General features: G+C 45.3%; 1 protein-coding gene across 2 annotated transcripts in view; it reads left to right on the top strand.

Annotated features, from left to right (window-relative positions):
* SLC16A2 (solute carrier family 16 member 2) overlaps positions 1-16,798 on the top strand; it is a 160,747-nt gene extending 143,949 nt beyond the window's left edge. Inside the window, exons 2-6 of one of the 2 annotated variants that reach the window (XM_066356850.1) lie at positions 2,733-2,877; positions 6,419-6,869; positions 8,942-9,085; positions 12,521-12,749; positions 14,285-16,798. In XM_066356850.1, the coding sequence (XP_066212947.1) occupies positions 2,733-2,877; positions 6,419-6,869; positions 8,942-9,085; positions 12,521-12,749; positions 14,285-14,505 (1,190 nt within the window). In that variant the 3' untranslated portion in view covers positions 14,506-16,798. The remainder of the gene's footprint in view (positions 1-2,732; positions 2,878-6,418; positions 6,870-8,941; positions 9,086-12,520; positions 12,750-14,284) is intronic. The other variant, XM_066356849.1, reaches the window with a different exon arrangement.
* Positions 16,799-18,306: the final 1,508 nt, after the last annotated feature.

The raw sequence follows: 18,306 nt of genomic DNA, 5'->3' as shown, positions 1-18,306 counted from the left end.
TAATTACAGAGTTAGAAATTAAGGCTAAGAAGAAAAGTTAGGCCTGACCAGGTGGTGGTGCAGTGGATAAAGCATCAGGCTGGGATGTAGAGGACCCAGGTTCGAAACCCTGAGGTCACCAGCTTGAGCACGGGTTCATTTGGCTTGAGCACAGGCTCACCAGTTTGAGCGTGGGGCTGCTAACTTGAGCATGAGATCATAGACATGACCCCATGGTCACTGGCTTGAGCCCAAAGGTTGCTGGCTTGAGGCCCAAGGTCACTGGCTTGAGCAAGAGGTCACTAGCTCTGCTGTAACCCCCTGGTCAAGGCACATATGAGAAAGCAGTCAATGAACAACTAAGATGCCATAATGAAGAATAGATGCTTCTTATCTCTCTCATCTTTCTCCCTTCCTGTATGTCTGCCTCTCTGTCTCTGTCACAAAAAAAAGAAGAAAAGTTAGAAGAACTAAGATTATTTAGCCTGGAAAAGAGAGGCCCAAGATGAAACTGGATAACAGCCTTCAAATAAACAAACAAAAACCCTTGTGCTTTATTTCTGAGGGCTTGGAAAGGAGAAATGAGCTAGAAGAATATAAGTGAAAGGACAAATTCTTCTCTAGTGAACATTGTTACAGACTTAATAGCTTTTATAAATGGAATAAACTCTGAGAGAGAGATGGAGAGACAGGAGAGAGATGAGAAGCATCTACTTGTAGTTGCATCACTTTAGTTAATTGTTTCTCATCTGTGCCTTGACCTGAGGGCTATAGCAGAGCAAGTGACTCCTTGCTCTATCCAGCAACCTTGGGCTTCAAGCCAGAGACCTTTGGACTCAAGCCAACAACGATGAGGTTGTGTCTATGATCCCATGCTCAAGCCAGTGACCCCACACTCGAGCTGGTGAGCCCGCACTCAGGCCAGCGACCTCAGGGTTTCAAACCAGAGACCTTAGTGTTCTGGGTTGATGCTTTATCCACTGCACCACCACAGGTCAGGCTGGAATAAACTCTTCTTATTCAAGTTTGGAGCCAAGGATTTTCCCAACATGGGCTTTGATGAAGAATTTCAGCATGATGGTTACATGACCCTCTTGCAGTGTCCTTAGAAATCTTTGGGTAGCTCTTGAACCTGTCTTTTGTTTGTGGCCTTCCTTGCTCCCTTGTCTTAGCATCTTCACAGGACTGTTCCAATGACCAAGCTGAGCCTGATTTTAGCTCTTGAAAGCTTAATTAATGGCCATGATCTTTGGCCCTGAAGCCAAGTAGCCAAATAGTTAAGGCTATAGATCTGACTTAGCATTCCTCAAAGGGCCTGAAATGTTGACTAAATATAACTGCAATGCTTGAATCCTCTATTTTATATCTAGCTTCTGCTTGCATACCTCTAATGATGGGAAGCTTCATTCATTCCAATAGAAGATATATAATAATACAATTAATTTTGGACTAGGAATAAGGTGAGTTGGGTTTGAGTCCCAGCTCTGCCACTAACTTGTGTGATCTATGGTAAGTCCCTTCACATTTTTGGAACTGTCTCTTTATCACTAAAATGGTAGTGAAGGGATATCTGTGTTTTAGTTTCTATTGGTTTAACTGCTGTAACAAATAGCCCTCAAATTGAGTGGATTAAAAAGCTGTAGTACATTTACACAATGGAATACTATGCAGCCATAAAGGAGAAGGAAATCTTACATCTTGTGATAGCATGGATGGACCTGGAAAGCATTATACTAAGTGAAATAATCCAGTCATAGAAAGACAAGCACCATATGATTACACTCTATTTATGGACTCTAATGATCAAAATGAACTAACAAACAGAATAGAACCAAACTCATAGATACAGAGAACAGACTGACAGCTGCAGAAGGGAGGAAGTTGGGGGGACAGGTGAAAAAGGTGAAGGGATTAAGCAAAGAAAGAAAATTTCATAGATACTGACAACAGTATGGTAATTACCAAAGGGAAATGAAAGTGGGGGATGTAGAAAAGGGTAAAGGGGGGATAAATGGTGATGAAAAGACACTTGCCTTGGTGTGATGAACACATGATACAATATATAGATGCTGTATTATAGAATTGTACACCTGAAATTTATATAATTTTAATAACCTATCATCCCAATAAATTCAATTAAATTTTTTTAGTAAGTGGATATAACAATAATCAGTGGCTTAAAGGACAAGAAATGTCTCTATTTTTTATGTAACACTCAGGGCATGTATTCCATATTGGAGAGGGGGGGAATTTTGCTCCAAATAGTTAGTTAGTTATTCAGGGACCCAGATAGAACTGATGACAGTTCTGGCAGTCTTAATACATGGTTCCCAAAGTCACTCTGTCGTTGTAGACCACTGGAAAGTAGAAACCTGATAGGAATTTCTTATGGTTCAGGCCTAGAAGTGGTATGTATCACTTTTACACTCAGTCTATTGATCTGCATTCAGTCACATGGTTATACTAAACAGCCAAATTGGCTGAGAAATGTACAGGAGTATGGTGGCTAGTTAGGATTCATCATAGATTTGATCTTTAAAGGCCTCCTGCCCCAGCTCTGAAGTTCTGGGTATTTATAAACTAGACTCTTAGTTCTCACATTGCCCTGCCACAGGTACTAGGGGGTAGCTGGCTGGCAGTGCAGGCAGATTCAATGTGGCCTGTGAAAGGCAAGAGAAGAAGAATTGAGATACCAGTCATACCACCAGATACCACATTAAGCTAAGATATCTTTGTGCTTGTTTTCTCTGCAGCATGGGTAGGAGCCCTCTCAATGGGCATGATCTTCTTCTGTTCTCCCATTGTGAGTATATTTACTGATCGTTTGGGCTGCCGAATCACAGCAACTGCAGGGGCTGCTGTCGCTTTCATCGGCCTCCATACCAGCTCCTTCACCAGGTAAGGCCAAGAGATGGTGGACATTTGCCCAAGCCTAAGGGTTGGCTTCTTTCAGGACTTCAACTAGGGATACTCTTCTCATTACAGAATTCCCTGTGACCTTTTAAATGTAGGGTCCTCATTGTCCAATGGGACTCATCTAAGTAGGGCCCCAGCACTCATTGAAAAGGAATATCCCCAAAGAGGACCCAAGAGTTCCAAAGTGTTGGGAGAAGTCTAAGTTTGGGAGTTCACACAGCTGGGCCCATATCCAGTTTTGGGCACTGAATGGCTATGGAACAATTGATGAGTACCATCCCCCTCTCTGGGCTTCAATTTATGGATCTGTAACATGAGATTAGACCAGATGATCTTTTCAAGTCTTTTCCAGCTCTATTTTATGCCCCTTCAATGTACCACATATCTCATGACCTCATCTGCCTTCTCAAGAATGAGCTTTTAGAGCAAGCTCATGTGGACACCTACCATTACAGGATTCCTGAAGGAATCTTATGCTGAAAAAGAGGTCAGCTGAGCCGAAGGCTATTTAGCATTTATGATGCCTTTCAAGATATTTCTGGCTACCAATGCATGGACAGTTTGTGGCAGATAAAGATTCATGTCTTGGACATGAGAAGGGATGTTTAGTAGCATCCCACTCTGAGGTACAAAACTGGCACTCAACTACGCAGCCAGGCTTAAACTAAAGTCAAACTCTGGTCCTGTTGGTTCTACTGGCAGAACTCAGTAGTGTCAGGCAAGAAGGTACAGGTTCATTTCTTACTTTCTTCCTGCCAGCTGTACAGATGCATGTCTGCAGTTGAGGGGAGAAGTGAAAACTCTCCACCACAGATTGAGAAATGGGATTCCTAAAGAACTCCATCAACTTTCTGTCAAAGACACTTTGGAAGTTATGGTATCTCCTACTTCCAAATCTTCCTGGGCTGATATAGGAAAATACTGGCCTAGAGATGCAATTAACTTGTCAGAAATTTGCTTTCTGAGCTTAGCTCCCCAGAGTAGGACCATGATTATGTTCTCCAGGCCTAAGTTTTCACTCACATCAGAGAATGATAAAGGTGTTCTGCCACAGACAGCTTTCTTTATGATTTGAGCATGTCTGGCTGCCCAGCTTACTTTCCTGCAGAGTTTGGATCTGTCCTGCAATAGTTTCTTGGCTTGGTCCCACATAATTCAAAAAGAGGAGGGGAAAACCATGTCCTACCTGGAACCTGCTCAGCCCTCCCAGGGAAACAGCCCCAAACCCTTTTAGAACCCTCTAGTGATTGGCCTTATTTGCCCTCCCTAAGCTGGTATCTGGCTCCTTGTGGGAAGGAGCTAGGCATCAGAAGCTGCTCTAGTGTAAGCACTAACACAGCAGAGGCCTGATTTTTAAGTCTAAGCAGAGCAAAGTGTAAACAAATTAGCAACATACGGATCCCGTTTCCCTTCCAATCCACCTAAGCTCTTACAGGAGGGGAAGGAGCTCAGATGTGTTTTCTTCTGGCACTCTTCTTTAGGCAAATTGGAGGAGGCATTCTGTTCTCCAGCCCCTAAGTCCCTCCCCAAACCCTTTGCCTTTTTTGTAAGAACATCTTCAGAGCCAAGAAATTTTCTGGATGGCTTCACATCCAGTGGAAAAAAATGGTTCTGCTTGTGGCTAGGGCTCCAAGTGATCCTTCCTGTTGTCTGAATCAGGGCTATGAGTTCCTTAGGATGATGTGAGGTGAGGTAGAATGCAGGCAGAGCTGGAAAGGACTTGGAGAACTTATGTAGGGGCCTCCTGCCTTGGGGCACAGCTAGAAATAGATCTACTATATTGCACCCTGGACTGAACCTCATGCTTTTTCCCCACTGGCCCTCACTCTGAAGGTCTCACTCCTGTCTCTTAGACAAGGTCCATGGTCCAGGCCATCCCAATGAATCTCATGGGAGCAGACCCCAAGGAATCTGACAGAAGAGAAGCAGCGTGCTTAGCTATGCGTTCCAAGGGGAGGCAACCCTTTTGAAACCAAAGCCCTTGCTTATATCCAGTGAATACAAGAAGATGTAAAGCAATGGTAATGATAGCTGTGGTTGGAATCATGTGTGCTAGTACATCATCAACTCTGCAGCATAGGGTTCAGTCCTTTAGTATGAGGACAGGCTCTATGTGTGGGAAAGAACTGCCTGACCATGGAGAATATTAGATAATTAAGTGGTTAGATGAAAACTATTGCAAAATATGTGGAGGCTTCAGAAAGAAACCAAATTCTTCACCAGGTTGTGCTAATATTTTTGAAAGCGGAAGATGGCTGGCCAGGCTAACCTTCCCATGGCCTTTTCCCTGCTGACTACTTTGTCTTCTGTTACAGAGGCTTATGGCCATCACAGGGCCTAAGGATTTTAAGCCAGAACCTGTCTAACTTTTTTTTTTTTTTTGTATTTTTCTGAAGCTGGAAACGGGGAGAGACAGTCAGAGAGACTCCCGCATGCGCCTGACCGGGATCCACCCGGCACGCCCACCAGGGGCTACGCTCTGCCCACCAGGGGGCGATGCTCTGCCCCTCTGGGGCGTCACTCTGCCGCGATCAGAGCCACTCTAGCGCCTGGGGCAGAGGCCAAGGAGACATCTCCAGCGCCCGGGCCATCTTTGCTCCAATGGAGCCTTGGCTGTGGGAGGGGAAGAGAGAGACAGAGAGGAAGGAGGGGGGGGGTGGAAAAGCAAATGGGCGCTTCTCCTACATGCCCTGGCCGGGAATCAAACCCGGGTCCCCCGCACGCCAGGCCGACGCTCTACCGCTGAGCCAACCGGCCAGGGCCCTGTCTAACTTTTTGATCCTCCGTATCTCATCAAGCAGCCAGGTTATGCTGGGAAGATAATCCACACCATGTCTAGCAACAAGAGCCAGGCTCTGAAAAGTAAATAGACTTTTAACCTCAAGATCCTCATGGAGATCACTTAGGGCCTAGAGTTTCTTGGGATATTCAGACATTGGGCAGAATTGGGAATGAGCTGTTTCTCAGGAGGTCACCAGCCATTCTCTGAAATATTAAGGGCTCTGAGCATGGAGAAAATACTAGAGTACCATGGAGGGTCTCAATTTTCCAAAATCTTTGCTTCTTGCCCACCTTTGTTGTTACTTGGCATAAAGCTTTGGCTACCAGCTTACCCATGCTGTCTAGGTGAGCAGTGGGCGAAACTGTTTTCTCTAAGGTACTAATTCATTCCTTGTAGCCCCTTATCTAGCCTTTGCAAAGGCTGGTCCTGACTTTGTTTTGAACAATAATCTCTGATTTGGTGCTATGACTCAAAATAGACTCACACAGACCTGGAGTCAAGTCCAAGCTTTGCTGATCTCCAGTTATGTTACCTTGGGTGAATTACTTCTCTGAGCTTCTTTCTTTCCGTCTACAAAATGGAGATCAGAAGGTCCTGTTCCTTCTCTACTCTGAGGGTCAGTGGTATATGGGGCTGTGGGTTAGTGGTGGGGGAATACAGGTCTCATGAGGGTGAAAGGAAAAGGGCAGGTGGATTTGCTGGTCAGGCTGCTGAGGATAGTTCTTGGTGTCTCTCCCACAGCTCACTAAGCCTGCGTTACTTCACCTATGGGATTCTCTTTGGTTGTGGCTGTTCCTTCGCCTTTCAGCCATCTCTCGTCATCCTGGGCCACTACTTTCAACGCCGCCTGGGTCTGGCCAATGGTGTAGTGTCTGCTGGGAGTAGCATCTTCTCCATATCCTTCCCCCTTCTCATCAAAATGCTGGGGGCTAAGATAAAGCTCGCCCAAACCTTCCAGGTGCTGAGTACCTTCATGTTCATTCTTACACTGCTCTCACTCACCTACCGGCCCCTCCTGCCCAGCTCCCAGGACACCCCTAGCAAGAGAGGTGTCAGCACCCCGTGCCAACGCTTTCTGGCTCAACTCAGGAAATACTTCAACATGCGTGTGTTCCGCCAACGTACCTACCGCATCTGGGCCTTTGGGATTGCTGCTGCTGCCCTTGGCTACTTCGTTCCCTATGTACACCTGGTGAGGAATACCCACCCTACCTGCCCCAAGTAACCTGCTTGAAGTCAGAGGGTAGGGGTGGAGGACATTGAAAGGGTAGAACTGGGACCTTGGGAAAAAGAGACAAACAGTACAGTGTGTCCGTAATGTCATGGTGCACTTTTGACCAGTCACAAGAAAGCAAAAAAAGACGATAGAAATGTGAAATCTGCACCAAATAAAAGGAAAACTCTCCCAGTTTCATACCTATTTAGTGCAGTTCGATGTGGGCTCACGCACAGATATTTTAGGGCTCCTTAGGTGGCTATCCCATATAGCCTCTACAGACTAATCACTGACAGATGGCCTACCAGAACGGGGTTTCTCCACCAAACTGCCTGTTTCCTTCAACTGCTTATCCCACTGAGTAATGTTATTCCTATGTGGTGGCACTTCGTTATAAACGCACCAATATTCACATTGCACTTTGGTCACGGATTCGAATTTAGCAAGCCACAGAACACACTGAACATTCCTCTGTATTGTCCACATCTCGACTGGCATGGCTGTGGGCTGCACTGCTGTATACACGGTGTTACGTCATCATCTGCGCATGCGCACATGCTGCCACATCATCCTACAGAAACTGGGAGGGTTTTCCTTTTATTTGGTGCAGATTTCACATTCCTGTTGTCTTTTGTTGCTTTCCTGTGACCGGTCAAAAGTGCACCATAACTTTATGGAAACACTGTAGCTGGAGAGACTCAAAGTGGGGAAGAGCACAGGTTGAGGGAAGACCTCAGTGGGAAACAGGAGGAGTTCCTTAGGGGAAGCCCCATGCCTGTGGTTTCTCCTACTGCTAAGTTTAGATAGATTTTCAGAAGATAAGTATCATTGGGGTGCAGGAGACTGGCCCAGATGACCTAAAGATAGGGATTTCTAAAAGTATGTTCTATGGATGGTGATCTTTGTAGTCAAATGATTTTGTTTACAAAATAACATATATTAGACGTCCTTAGCGTCATACTCTGTAGCAATCTTTTAAAGGTACCAAAAAATCCTGCAGTAAACAAATCTTTCAGCTTTGATTAACCAGCATCCAACCAATTTGTACAACCAAAGAACTGTCAGTTGTAGTTCAGTTATCTTCAGTAGACCTTGTGTTTCTTTTTTTTTTCTTTTTTTTTTTTTTTTGTATTTTTCTGAAGCTGGAAACGGGGAGAGACAGTCAGACAGACTCCCGCATGCGCCCGACCGGGATCCACCCGGCACGCCCACCAGGGGCTACGCTCTGCCCACCAGGGGGCGATGCTCTGCCCCTCCGGGGCGTCGCTCTGCCGCGACCAGAGCCACTCTAGTGCCTGAGGCAGAGGCCAAGGAGCCATCCCCAGCGCCCGGGGCCATCTTTGCTCCAATGGAGCCTTGGCTGCGGGAGGGGAAGAAAGAGACAGAGAGGAAGGAGGGGGGGTGGAGAAGCAAATGGGCGCTTCTCCTATGTGCCCTGGCCGGGAATTGAACCCAGGTCCCCTGCACGCCAGGCCGACGCTCTACCACTGAGCCAACCGGCCAGGGCCCCTTGTGTTTCTTAAAACATGCTTTTAGAACTGTTACCTGAAAGTTGGTGGATCCTTCTCCCCTGGTAACCTGCTGTTTCCCCAGTCTGTCAGTTCTGGGTCAGGGAATGGGGAGATTGTGGGAGACCCATTGGATTTTCTCAGTTGCTAAGGCTGTGTTCTTAGAGATACCCAGTTTCCTCAGCTGTTGTTCAAAAGCCAAGAATCTAGAAAGCCAAGGGACATACAGCTTTTTAAGCTCTTATTTGGTAAATTTATTTATTGATTTTAAAGGGAGAAGAAACGAGAAAGAATAAACAGATAGAAACAATCTGTTTCTGTAGGTGCCCTGACCGGGGATCAAACCGCAACCTCTACATATTCAGACAATGCTTTAACCAACTGAGCTATCTAGCCAGGTCCAGCATTTTAAGCTCTTAGAAGCAGTCAGAGAGTTTGTCCCAGAGCTAGGACTACAAGGGAGGAAGTTCTTTCCATGGTCCAGACAAGTAAGCTCTTCTTTTTTCTCCTGTCCTGGGGGTCTGATGCTATGCTTTTCAGATGAAGTATGTGGAAGAGGAGTTCTTGGAAATCAAGCAGACCTGGGTACTCTTGGTGTGCATTGGGGCAACCTCAGGTCTCGGGCGCCTTGTGTCAGGCCGTGTCAGTGACTCCATTCCTGGACTTAAGAAGATCTACTTGCAGGTGAGTGTGGCCACTCTGTCCACTATAAGGAGGAACACTGCCATAGATGCTAGATTATCCTCACTTTTTAGGATAGAATAGTAGATTGTGTCATTGCTGTGCCCTGGGCCTCAACCCTGATACCAGCTTGTTGTGTAACATAGGAGTCAATAAAATTCTCTGATCCTCTGTTTCCCTTGTTTTCACATAAATACAATCATCCTTGTTCTACCTCTTTCATCAAGATGGAGTTAGGATCCACTGAGAGCATTATAAATGGAACCAATAATACATTCAAAGATTTTTTTTTATTAATAATGGCTCTCCCATGTGAAAGAGGGAAAGTAAGGCCAGGAGTTAGATGCTGCCTCCAGTGAGGAGTGATCTCATGGCTACCCTACATTCTCTTGGAGGGCCTTGAGCATCTATAACCCAATATCTCTTTCTTCTAGGCCCAGGTCCATCACCACTTATGCTTCCAGAGCTTCTTGGCACCAAGCATTGGCTGTTAAATGCCATCCTCTTGATTGACACAAAAAAGTACCATAAAAGTCCAGACCACTCCCCTTCTCTAGGCCTCACTTTCCTCATTTATACAATGAGAATAATTCTTGGCTTTCCTATGTCACCTCACAGGTGAAGATTAGAAATATAGGTGTGAGTAGGTTTCTGTAGTTCCCAGGTTTCGGGAAGTCAAAAAAATGTTATAGCCATGCAAGGTTTTAGTCCATCTGACAAGTGACACATGAAGCCTCATATTGTGGGCAGTAGCTACATGGATGCTCACAAGGCCACTTTCTGTGTGAACTGGGCTCTGGTCTGGCTTGAATACAAACTAATCCTCAAGCCGTCTATATTTGTCTACCTGACAGGAGTATTGCCTTTCTGACATGGCCCATGCTCTTTGCTCTTGCAGCTGAAGTTTACTAGAGGGTGCCCAAGTGTGAAACCCTGCAGAGGGGTGATGGCAGTCCCAGAAAACATGTTATCACAAATAATTCATCAGGAAGTTGTTGAGTTTGGAATCTCCTGAGGAAGCTCTAAAATCACTTACAAGGGCCTCTAACTACACTCACATCAGGGATTTCTCTGTCTTCTGAAAGCCCCAAGTTTTTTTTCCTGAATACCTTCAGTATCTTGGACAAGGTTTCCTCGAGTATTTACATTTACCTCTGTGTTACATTTGCAAGAACTGCTGAATTTTCTTTGTCAGAGTTGGGTGTATCCTTATGATTCACCCAATCCAATGTCTTATTATACTTGATGAAGAAATTGAGGGAAAGACATATATAGACAGTAGTGGCAGAGCTGAACTCCTCTGTAAAGCTCTTCTCATATTCCACTTTACCTTAAGTGATGGAAGGCATAGCCAAGTCCCAGAGCTGATCAGTGACTTGACCAAGGTCAAACCAAAAGCCTATAATCAAGATAAACCAATTATGAAATTTTGAATTCCTATACAAATATCAGCAAAAGCTTAATTTGGATGGATTTTTACATGGGAGTATGTCTGGCTTTCCCAGCCTTTTCCATATGCCATCCCTGTGTGTCTTTCCTGTCAGTTTCAGAAGCTCCAAGATGCCAAAGGGCATTGAAAACTAGGGTAAGCTAGCACTGGGCCAGGGCTTTCTCTGGAGGCAAGGCAGTACCCCTGCCTAGTCATCTAGTTCATTTCTCACTACAGTCCCTAGGAGAGAGGTAGAGCCTGAGCAGCTTTTGCTTTCTGTTGTGCAGAGGGAGTTCCAATGGAGGCAAAGGCATTAGCTATTCACAAGCAGAACTAAGTTTAGGGCACAGTGCTTCTGCTGAGCTCTTCTCCTACCCACCCACCACTCTGGCCCCATTTCCACTCTTACTTGACTCAGTTTTACCACCTAGAATATGAAACAATCTTTTTAAAAAGTTTTTATTTATTGATTTTAGTGAGAGAAGAGCGACAGGAACATCGATCCATTTTTGTATGTACCCTGACCAGGGATTGAACTGGTAACCTCTGCACTTTTAGACAATGTTCCAACCAACTGAGCTATCTGGCCAGGACACTATAAAACAATCTTAGAACATTGTAGCTGAAACAATCAACTTTTTTTAGTCCAATTTTTCTTTTCTTTTTTTTTTTTTTTTGTATTTTTCTGAAGTTGGAAACGGGGAGAGACAGACAGACTCCCGCATGCGCCTGACCGGGATTCACCCAGCACGCCCACCAGGGGGCGATGCTCTGCCCCTCCGGGGCATCGCTCTGTTGTGACCAGAGCCACTCTAGAGCCTGGGGCAGAGGCCAAGGAGCCATCTCCAGCGCCTGGGCCAACTTTGCTCCAATGGAGCCTCGCTGCGGGAGAAGAAGAGAGAGACAGAGAGGAAGGAGAGGGGGAGGGGTGGAGAAGCAGATGGGCGCTTCTCCTGTGTGCCCTGGCCGGGAATCAAACCTGGGACTTCTGCACGCCAGGCCGATGCTCTACCACTGAGCCAACCGGCCAGGGCCAGAGTCCAACTTTTCAAAAATGAGGAACTGAGGCCCAGAGAGGGAAAGTAACTTGTCCCAACTCACCTTGCTGGTGTCTTAGGCTGAGAGTATAAGACAATTGATGAACTTCTTTCTCTTGAGCTACTCAAGATACTCCATCACAGGAATCCCCTCCCCCTCCTCCCTGGGTACAGAACTGGGAGAGAAAAAGAGTGTATACATAGCTTCAGGTGTTCTGAGGAGCCATCCACTAGACTCTGTGGTTCTTATTGTTGGAGATAACAGACAAATGTGTCTGGTGTCAAGTCCTTGGACAGTCTGTTGGAAATTGTGACAACCTACAGGGAAACCTCACTTCGTGCCAGTTCTCAGTTCCAGGAGGGATTTTTAATTTCCAAACCTTGGCAAGGTCTCATAGAGGATGTTAAGAAGCAGCTAGATAGAATAGGTAGTAATTAAAGCTGTTTGAAATCAACTAATTGGGTCCTTTGTGTTATATAATGGTATTAACTCTTAATTGCCATACCATTTTGGCTTGGTTGTTGATAGGTAGGTCTGGTTTTATCTTACAGCTGTGCATGAATCTCCTAGAAAACAAGCTGAGGTATCAGGGTTTTTATCCCTAGATTCTGCCTGAACAAGCCAAAACACCTTAGGCAAAGTTAAAAAGTCCCCCACTAAAGAGATTTCCTCAGATGGCATGGCCAGGACATTTCTTACCATCTCTAAAAACCAACTGATGAATCTAACAAACACACTGACAGCAATAACAGACTCCCAGTGAAATAGGAGCTCTCTTAAAAACTTTGATTACTTTAATGTAGGGCTTAGAAGGGACCTAAGTAACTATTCAGTCCAACTGCTCTCTGTTGATACCCTGTGCCCCCTTGTATAAGTGGTAGGAATAAGGCCCTGAGAAAGGAGGTATGATTTGCTATGTGATCTTGACTGCCAAGCATAACATGACCAACCTCAGGCCATTGTTCTTCTAGGTCATCTCCTTCCTGCTCTTGGGCCTGATGTCCATGATGATTCCCCTGTGCCGGGGCTTCGGGGGCCTCATCGTTGTCTGCCTCTTTCTGGGCTTGTGTGATGGCTTCTTTATCACCATCATGGCCCCCATCGCATTTGAACTGGTAGGCCCAATGCAGGCCTCGCAGGCCATTGGTTACCTCCTGGGCATGATGGCTCTGCCAATGATTGCTGGCCCCCCCATTGCAGGTGAGGCTGATATTACAGGGAGGGTATGAGTGGGGAGTCCTGTCTTTCCTGGGTGCTAGCTTTCCTGAGTACCTCTACTTAAAGTTCCCTTTCCCACTATTATCTATTTAAGCAGCCTTGTCAGAGTTCATGAAACCCCTTACCATTGCTGGTGAAAGAGACTAAGCACAGTATATGTGCATGGATTCATTTTGAGAAATAGGCTTTTCATGGATGTATATTTGTTTCAGTTGAGTTTTATTTGTAGATAGCATGGATGATTCCAAGAGTGTAGAGAGAGAAATGGGTTTGACCTCCTTGACCATTCTATTAATCTAGTATTCCCTTTCTCTTCATAAGCAAGTAATTATTTGCAAGGTAGCTGGACAAGAAGAGAAGATAAAGTGGGCCGTGGTTCTATCAAGACCCCCCTCCTCCTCTACTGGCTTCTGAACTGAGCCTGTAAAAGAGATTTGATTAAGGCTTCATCCCAGGACTGGGCTAGTGAGGCTCACTCCCTGCAGGCAGTAGGCAAAATGTTGGATTGCTATCTTTCAGCACTTGCAGTTTCTCTCTCCACTCTCCAAGAAAGGAATTATTGGTACCCTAGGAAATACAGGAAACAAGAAAAATCAATGGAAAGACTATTTTAATTCCTTTTTTAGGATTTATTGCATATATTAATTTATGACATTACTTTTCCTAAGCTGGCCAACTGGGCTAACTCAACAAATACTCCTTGAACACAAATTATGTGCAAGATGTTGTAAGGTCCCTGATTATGCTGTGTGACAGTGTCAAAAGCTTCCAAACAGGCCCTTGTGCCACAGTCACACTGCCCACCAGGGAAGGAATAACTTTCCAGTTTGCTTACCTTTCAAGCAGCCCAAGAGCCTACTTGCCTTTCCTCAGTAGTGTTTCTGGGTTCATTCCTCCTATGAGGTGGCTCACATTAGCATCTGAAAGTGAGCAGAGGAGACCCAGCATCCCATGCCAAATACATGCATGGTATTCGCAACTGACAGGTATGTAGAGGGACCAATCGTATCTGTAACTGGAAGGTAGGATACACATACAGCCTACTCCTAAGGCAAATGGGAACTTAAGAGAAAGGGTAAATAGGAACCCAGCTGAATTGTTCCACAACAACACTCAAGCCCAAGTTGGGGGTGGGAGGGTATATCACTGTGAACCAAGACAAGTCTTGGCCATCTTCTGTGTTCTTTTAAATTAGCTTCCCTCTTTTAAATTAACTCCATACCTAGTAATGACTAAAAGTTAGGCGTAGCTTCATGAAAGTCACAAATGGAGAACTTAAAGAGAAGTTTCATTCGAGTCTATCATAATGAGCTTTAGCCTCAAAGGTCTGCAGCCCTTGGAAGAATCACCTACCGCTGTAATAGAGGTTTCATTTTTTGCAACTAGAAGAATTTCAATTGAGGGGGCTCATTGGGTCAAAATTCTCTGGATAGGTATTATAATCCCTAGAAGAAGTAGACAGCACCTTTGGACAGTAGGGAAAGCGGAGTTTGACTTTTCTCTCTTAACTGTTTCAGGCCTGCTCCGCAACTGCTTTGGAGACTACCATGTGGCCTTCTACTTTGCTGGTGTGCCCCCAATAATTGGAGCTGTAATCCTCTTCTTTGTCCCTCTGATGCATCAACGGATGTTCAAGAAAGAGCAAAGGGATTCCAGCAAGGACAAGATGTTGGCCCCTGACCCAGACCCCAGGGGGGAGCTGCTTCCAGGTTCCCCCACTCCTGAGGAACCAATCTAATGCCTCTTCCTTGTCATTGTATGCTCCTTTCCAACCCCTTCCCTTCAACCCACCTTGCTCAGCATTTACATTTTTGCCACCAGCTCACTTATTCCCAAACCTGTGCACACAGCATTTCAGCCACCTGTCCATCCTTTGGAGCCAAAGCTCCAGGTGTTCCAAACTCATTAGCCAAATTCTCTTTGTGAATGCCTTTAAACTTGCCAGGGTCCTTCTCCTCCCAGGATCTAGCTAGGGAAGCTTGGGGTCACCCCCTGGCCTTTGGAATCTCTCCCTATTTTTTCTAACCCCTGGGGGAAGAGGGACGTGGGACCTCTTGACCCCGGCTTGTTAGTCACCCACTAGAAGCAACTGTCAAAGGTGCTATTGTGTCCCCAGGAGCTTGGTGGGAAAATCCAATACTGTGTGCTGAGAAGCTCCTTGTCAACTGACCTTAGGAGTTGCTGATGGAGGGGATATGGGGAAGGGCAGAGAGGTAAATGAGACAAGGAACCTTGTTTTGCCTCAGAGCTTCTGAGGACTGTGGTTTCCCAGGAACTGTGGGTGCTGTTAGTTTTTCAAGTGTACAGATAGTCTCCCCATCAGCCAGTTGGTTAACAGTCTGCTTCCTTCTCCTCTTCCTCCCTTTTATCCTCTACTTCCTCTTCATTTCTTTCCACTCTATTTATTTTTATGACTGTCGTAGACACATGGGTGCTTAAAGAAAAAGGGGACCCAGAGCTTGGACCAATCAGCCTTATCTTGGCTCAGCCCACCCCTAGTAGTAGCATCAGTTCCACTCATCTCAGGCTGAGCCACAGCTCACCTTTTGGCCCATGCTGCTATAATCATAGACTGGAAGAGTAGAATATCACATAGGAAGGGGTCTTAAACAGCACTCGCTGATTTTTACGTATTCCCCAGGCCAATGCATTAACCTTAAGGCCCTCCCAGCTCCCCATTCTTCTGTCCGTCAAATGTGAAGAAATACCTTTCATCTCAGCAGGCAGAGAAGGATGATAACAGATGGAATGGTATGGGGAGGGGTAACAGTTATTGATGTAGTGAAGTACCAACTCCTCCATCTCTTATTTCTCATGATAGGTCAATATTATCTACCTGGGCTAGGCCAGGAAAGGGACTGTTTTAGGGAGAAACCCTTTCCCAACTTGGATTCCCAAAAGGCAGAGGCAGCAGCTACACAAAGGGTTGGACACTTTCTTTTAAGAAGGTGAAACCTTGCTAGCCTTTACCAACCAATGTGTCCCCCATGCTATGCATCCTAGGCCACTCTCATTAGTGGGTATTAAAAATGCCAGGAAAGGTAGACTCTGAACCACCTTCACACCTCTAAAATAGGTGTCAGATGATTCCCTATTCCATAGACTCTGGGCAACAATTTTGCTGAAGAGCTTTCCCAGGTAGGCTGTGTCCAGCTAGCACAACTCTCCTCAACCTCACTCCTCACTTAGTCTTTTTGTATCTCTTCATCCCTATTCTGGGCCTTGGTCTGTTGTTTTCCTATTACCCAAACTTTTACTCATCTTCATGCCAGGCATCCTTGGCTGTCACTTGGAACTAACAGTAAATTGCCATCCCAAGTCAGGGCCATCCCAAGGCCAGAAGGATGAGGTTACCCCTTAGGGGCTCCAAAGAAGACAGTGGTCCCTAACCATCAGTTTTCCCATTACAAATTGGCAGCTGGGGCACTGTTGATCTCTTATGGCATCATTCAAGGCCAAAGTCCTGATCCGCCACCACTGATCCCAGTTCAGCTCTTACCAACTCCTCAAAAAAGAAAACACACTGGTTCTTAGTTCTGTGGGTAGGAAGGGACCTAATTACTATCCTATCAACTCAAACAGCAGTGGAACAGAAGCTGGGCCCCAGGAGTCTTGTAATTCCCAGAAGAGACCATTGAAAATAGTGAAGCAACAAAGCCTCTGCTTCCATTCCTATCTGCCCGATAGGAATGGGCCTCCTTTGTCAATAGCTCTTAATATTCAATAATTAGGCACCCACTTCTCTCCAGATGAAGGAAAAGTCATTCACAGGTTCCAAATCTGCCCTATAAGGTGTCACATAATACAGTAGGGTGTCAATTTACTTCTTCCACACATATGCATGTGTGGGCTTATGTACTTTTGGAGAGAATGTTGGTTGGTGAAAGCAGCACAGTATTAACGTTGGGGGTAGGATTCAGCCTCATGAATCTATAGTCAAATCTAGGAGAATGAACAAAATCTGGGAGCTTCATACCTGGTACATTAAATCCTCAAAAAGGTTTGGAACAAAATAAACATCTAAAAATCTATCTTTGGTATGTAAGTTGCCTACAAGGGTGAAATAATTTAACTTGGTCAACAGCAGAAAGTTTGGTTTCCAATACTGAAATCTCATTTCAAATAAAATTTCTGCCAAGGTCTATATGCTCTGTGACAGCAGAAATTTGAAAACGAGCTATATAGGGGTTTGAAGTTGGGTGAACTGTTCAGGACTGGATATTTAAGAGTGCTCTAAAGCATTGGTCCCCAACCCCCGGGCCGCGGACTGGTACTGGTCCATGGGCCATTTGGTACCGGTCCGCAGAGAAAGAATAAATAACTTACATTATTTCCGCTTTATTTATATTTAGGTCTGAACGATGTTTTATTTTTAAAAAATGACTAGATTCCTTCTGTTACATCTGTCTAAGACTCTTGATGCTTATCTCGGTCACGTGATACATTTATCCGTCCCATCCTAAAGGCCGGTCCGTGAAAATATTTTCTGACATTAAACCGCTCTGTGGCCCAAAAAAGGTTGGGGACCACTGCTCTAAAGTAAAAAAGTGGTTACTTCACAAAATGAGAATGTGGTTAGTGGCTAAGTTGAAGTGGAGGCCCTGCCAATGCCACCACATGATTGTAAATATGCCAGGTTGAAAATTAGCAAAGACCTAGCAAGAATTCGATTCAATCCCCCTTTCTTCTCCCTTGTTATTGATGGGTGAACCTGAAGGGAATGTATACCTGGCTTATACAGGCAGCAGCAACAGAGACATTCACAGTGATGCAGAAGAGACCTATAACCATGACAAAGCTGGGAGTAATGTTGAAGACTCTCAGGTCTATAGTCTGCATTAAACTGAAGTGGAAAAACTGAGGCCCAGAGATAGGAAAGGAGTACAGCAGGTTCACACAGTTCATCAGTGACAGAGCAGGTTGAGACTTAAACTAAGGTAATTGGCTTTCAGTCTGGACCTAACCCCTTGTTTTACAGATGAGGAAAACTTATCCAAGCAGGGGAAACTGAGTTGCCCGCTTCATTCAACAACTATGTAGTGAGACTATTTCCATAACAGTGTCAGCAGGAATAGCTCTGAGCAAAAATAAAATCTGAGCCAAGTTTGACTTTTAGTATATCCCAACTTTTCATTACTCTCATTCCCAACTGACACATACTTTTGGCATTCTGTCTTCCCAAGCACTCCAGACCTTCACGCAGCCTTTACCTTGGAGAACTAGTCCCATTTACTACCCTTTCACCTCCAGACACCCAAGAGGCATAAATAAAGTTCACCTCCCTATGACTAAATACTGGGCAGGGGAAGGCAAAGAGAAGGGACTAGTTTCCTTTGAGAGAGGCTGGTTTACCACCCAGCTGTTGGCTATTACCTGACTCAGTGCAGACATCACCAAGATGCCAGCCTCTTATCTCCTCTCACTGAGATAAATTACTCTGTCCTGCTGCCTGGCCCCAGGCTCTTTCCCCCATGGTCTCCTGTCCCTCAGTCCCTCTCCTACTAGCCCTAGGGCCCCAGCCTGTGTTTGATCACTCAGG

This window comes from Saccopteryx leptura, chromosome X, assembly GCF_036850995.1.
Source record: "Saccopteryx leptura isolate mSacLep1 chromosome X, mSacLep1_pri_phased_curated, whole genome shotgun sequence".
NCBI classification, from domain to species: domain Eukaryota; kingdom Metazoa; phylum Chordata; class Mammalia; order Chiroptera; family Emballonuridae; genus Saccopteryx; species Saccopteryx leptura.
Note: the sequence above shows the minus strand (reverse complement) of the source record. Positions and strands in the feature narration are given on the sequence as shown.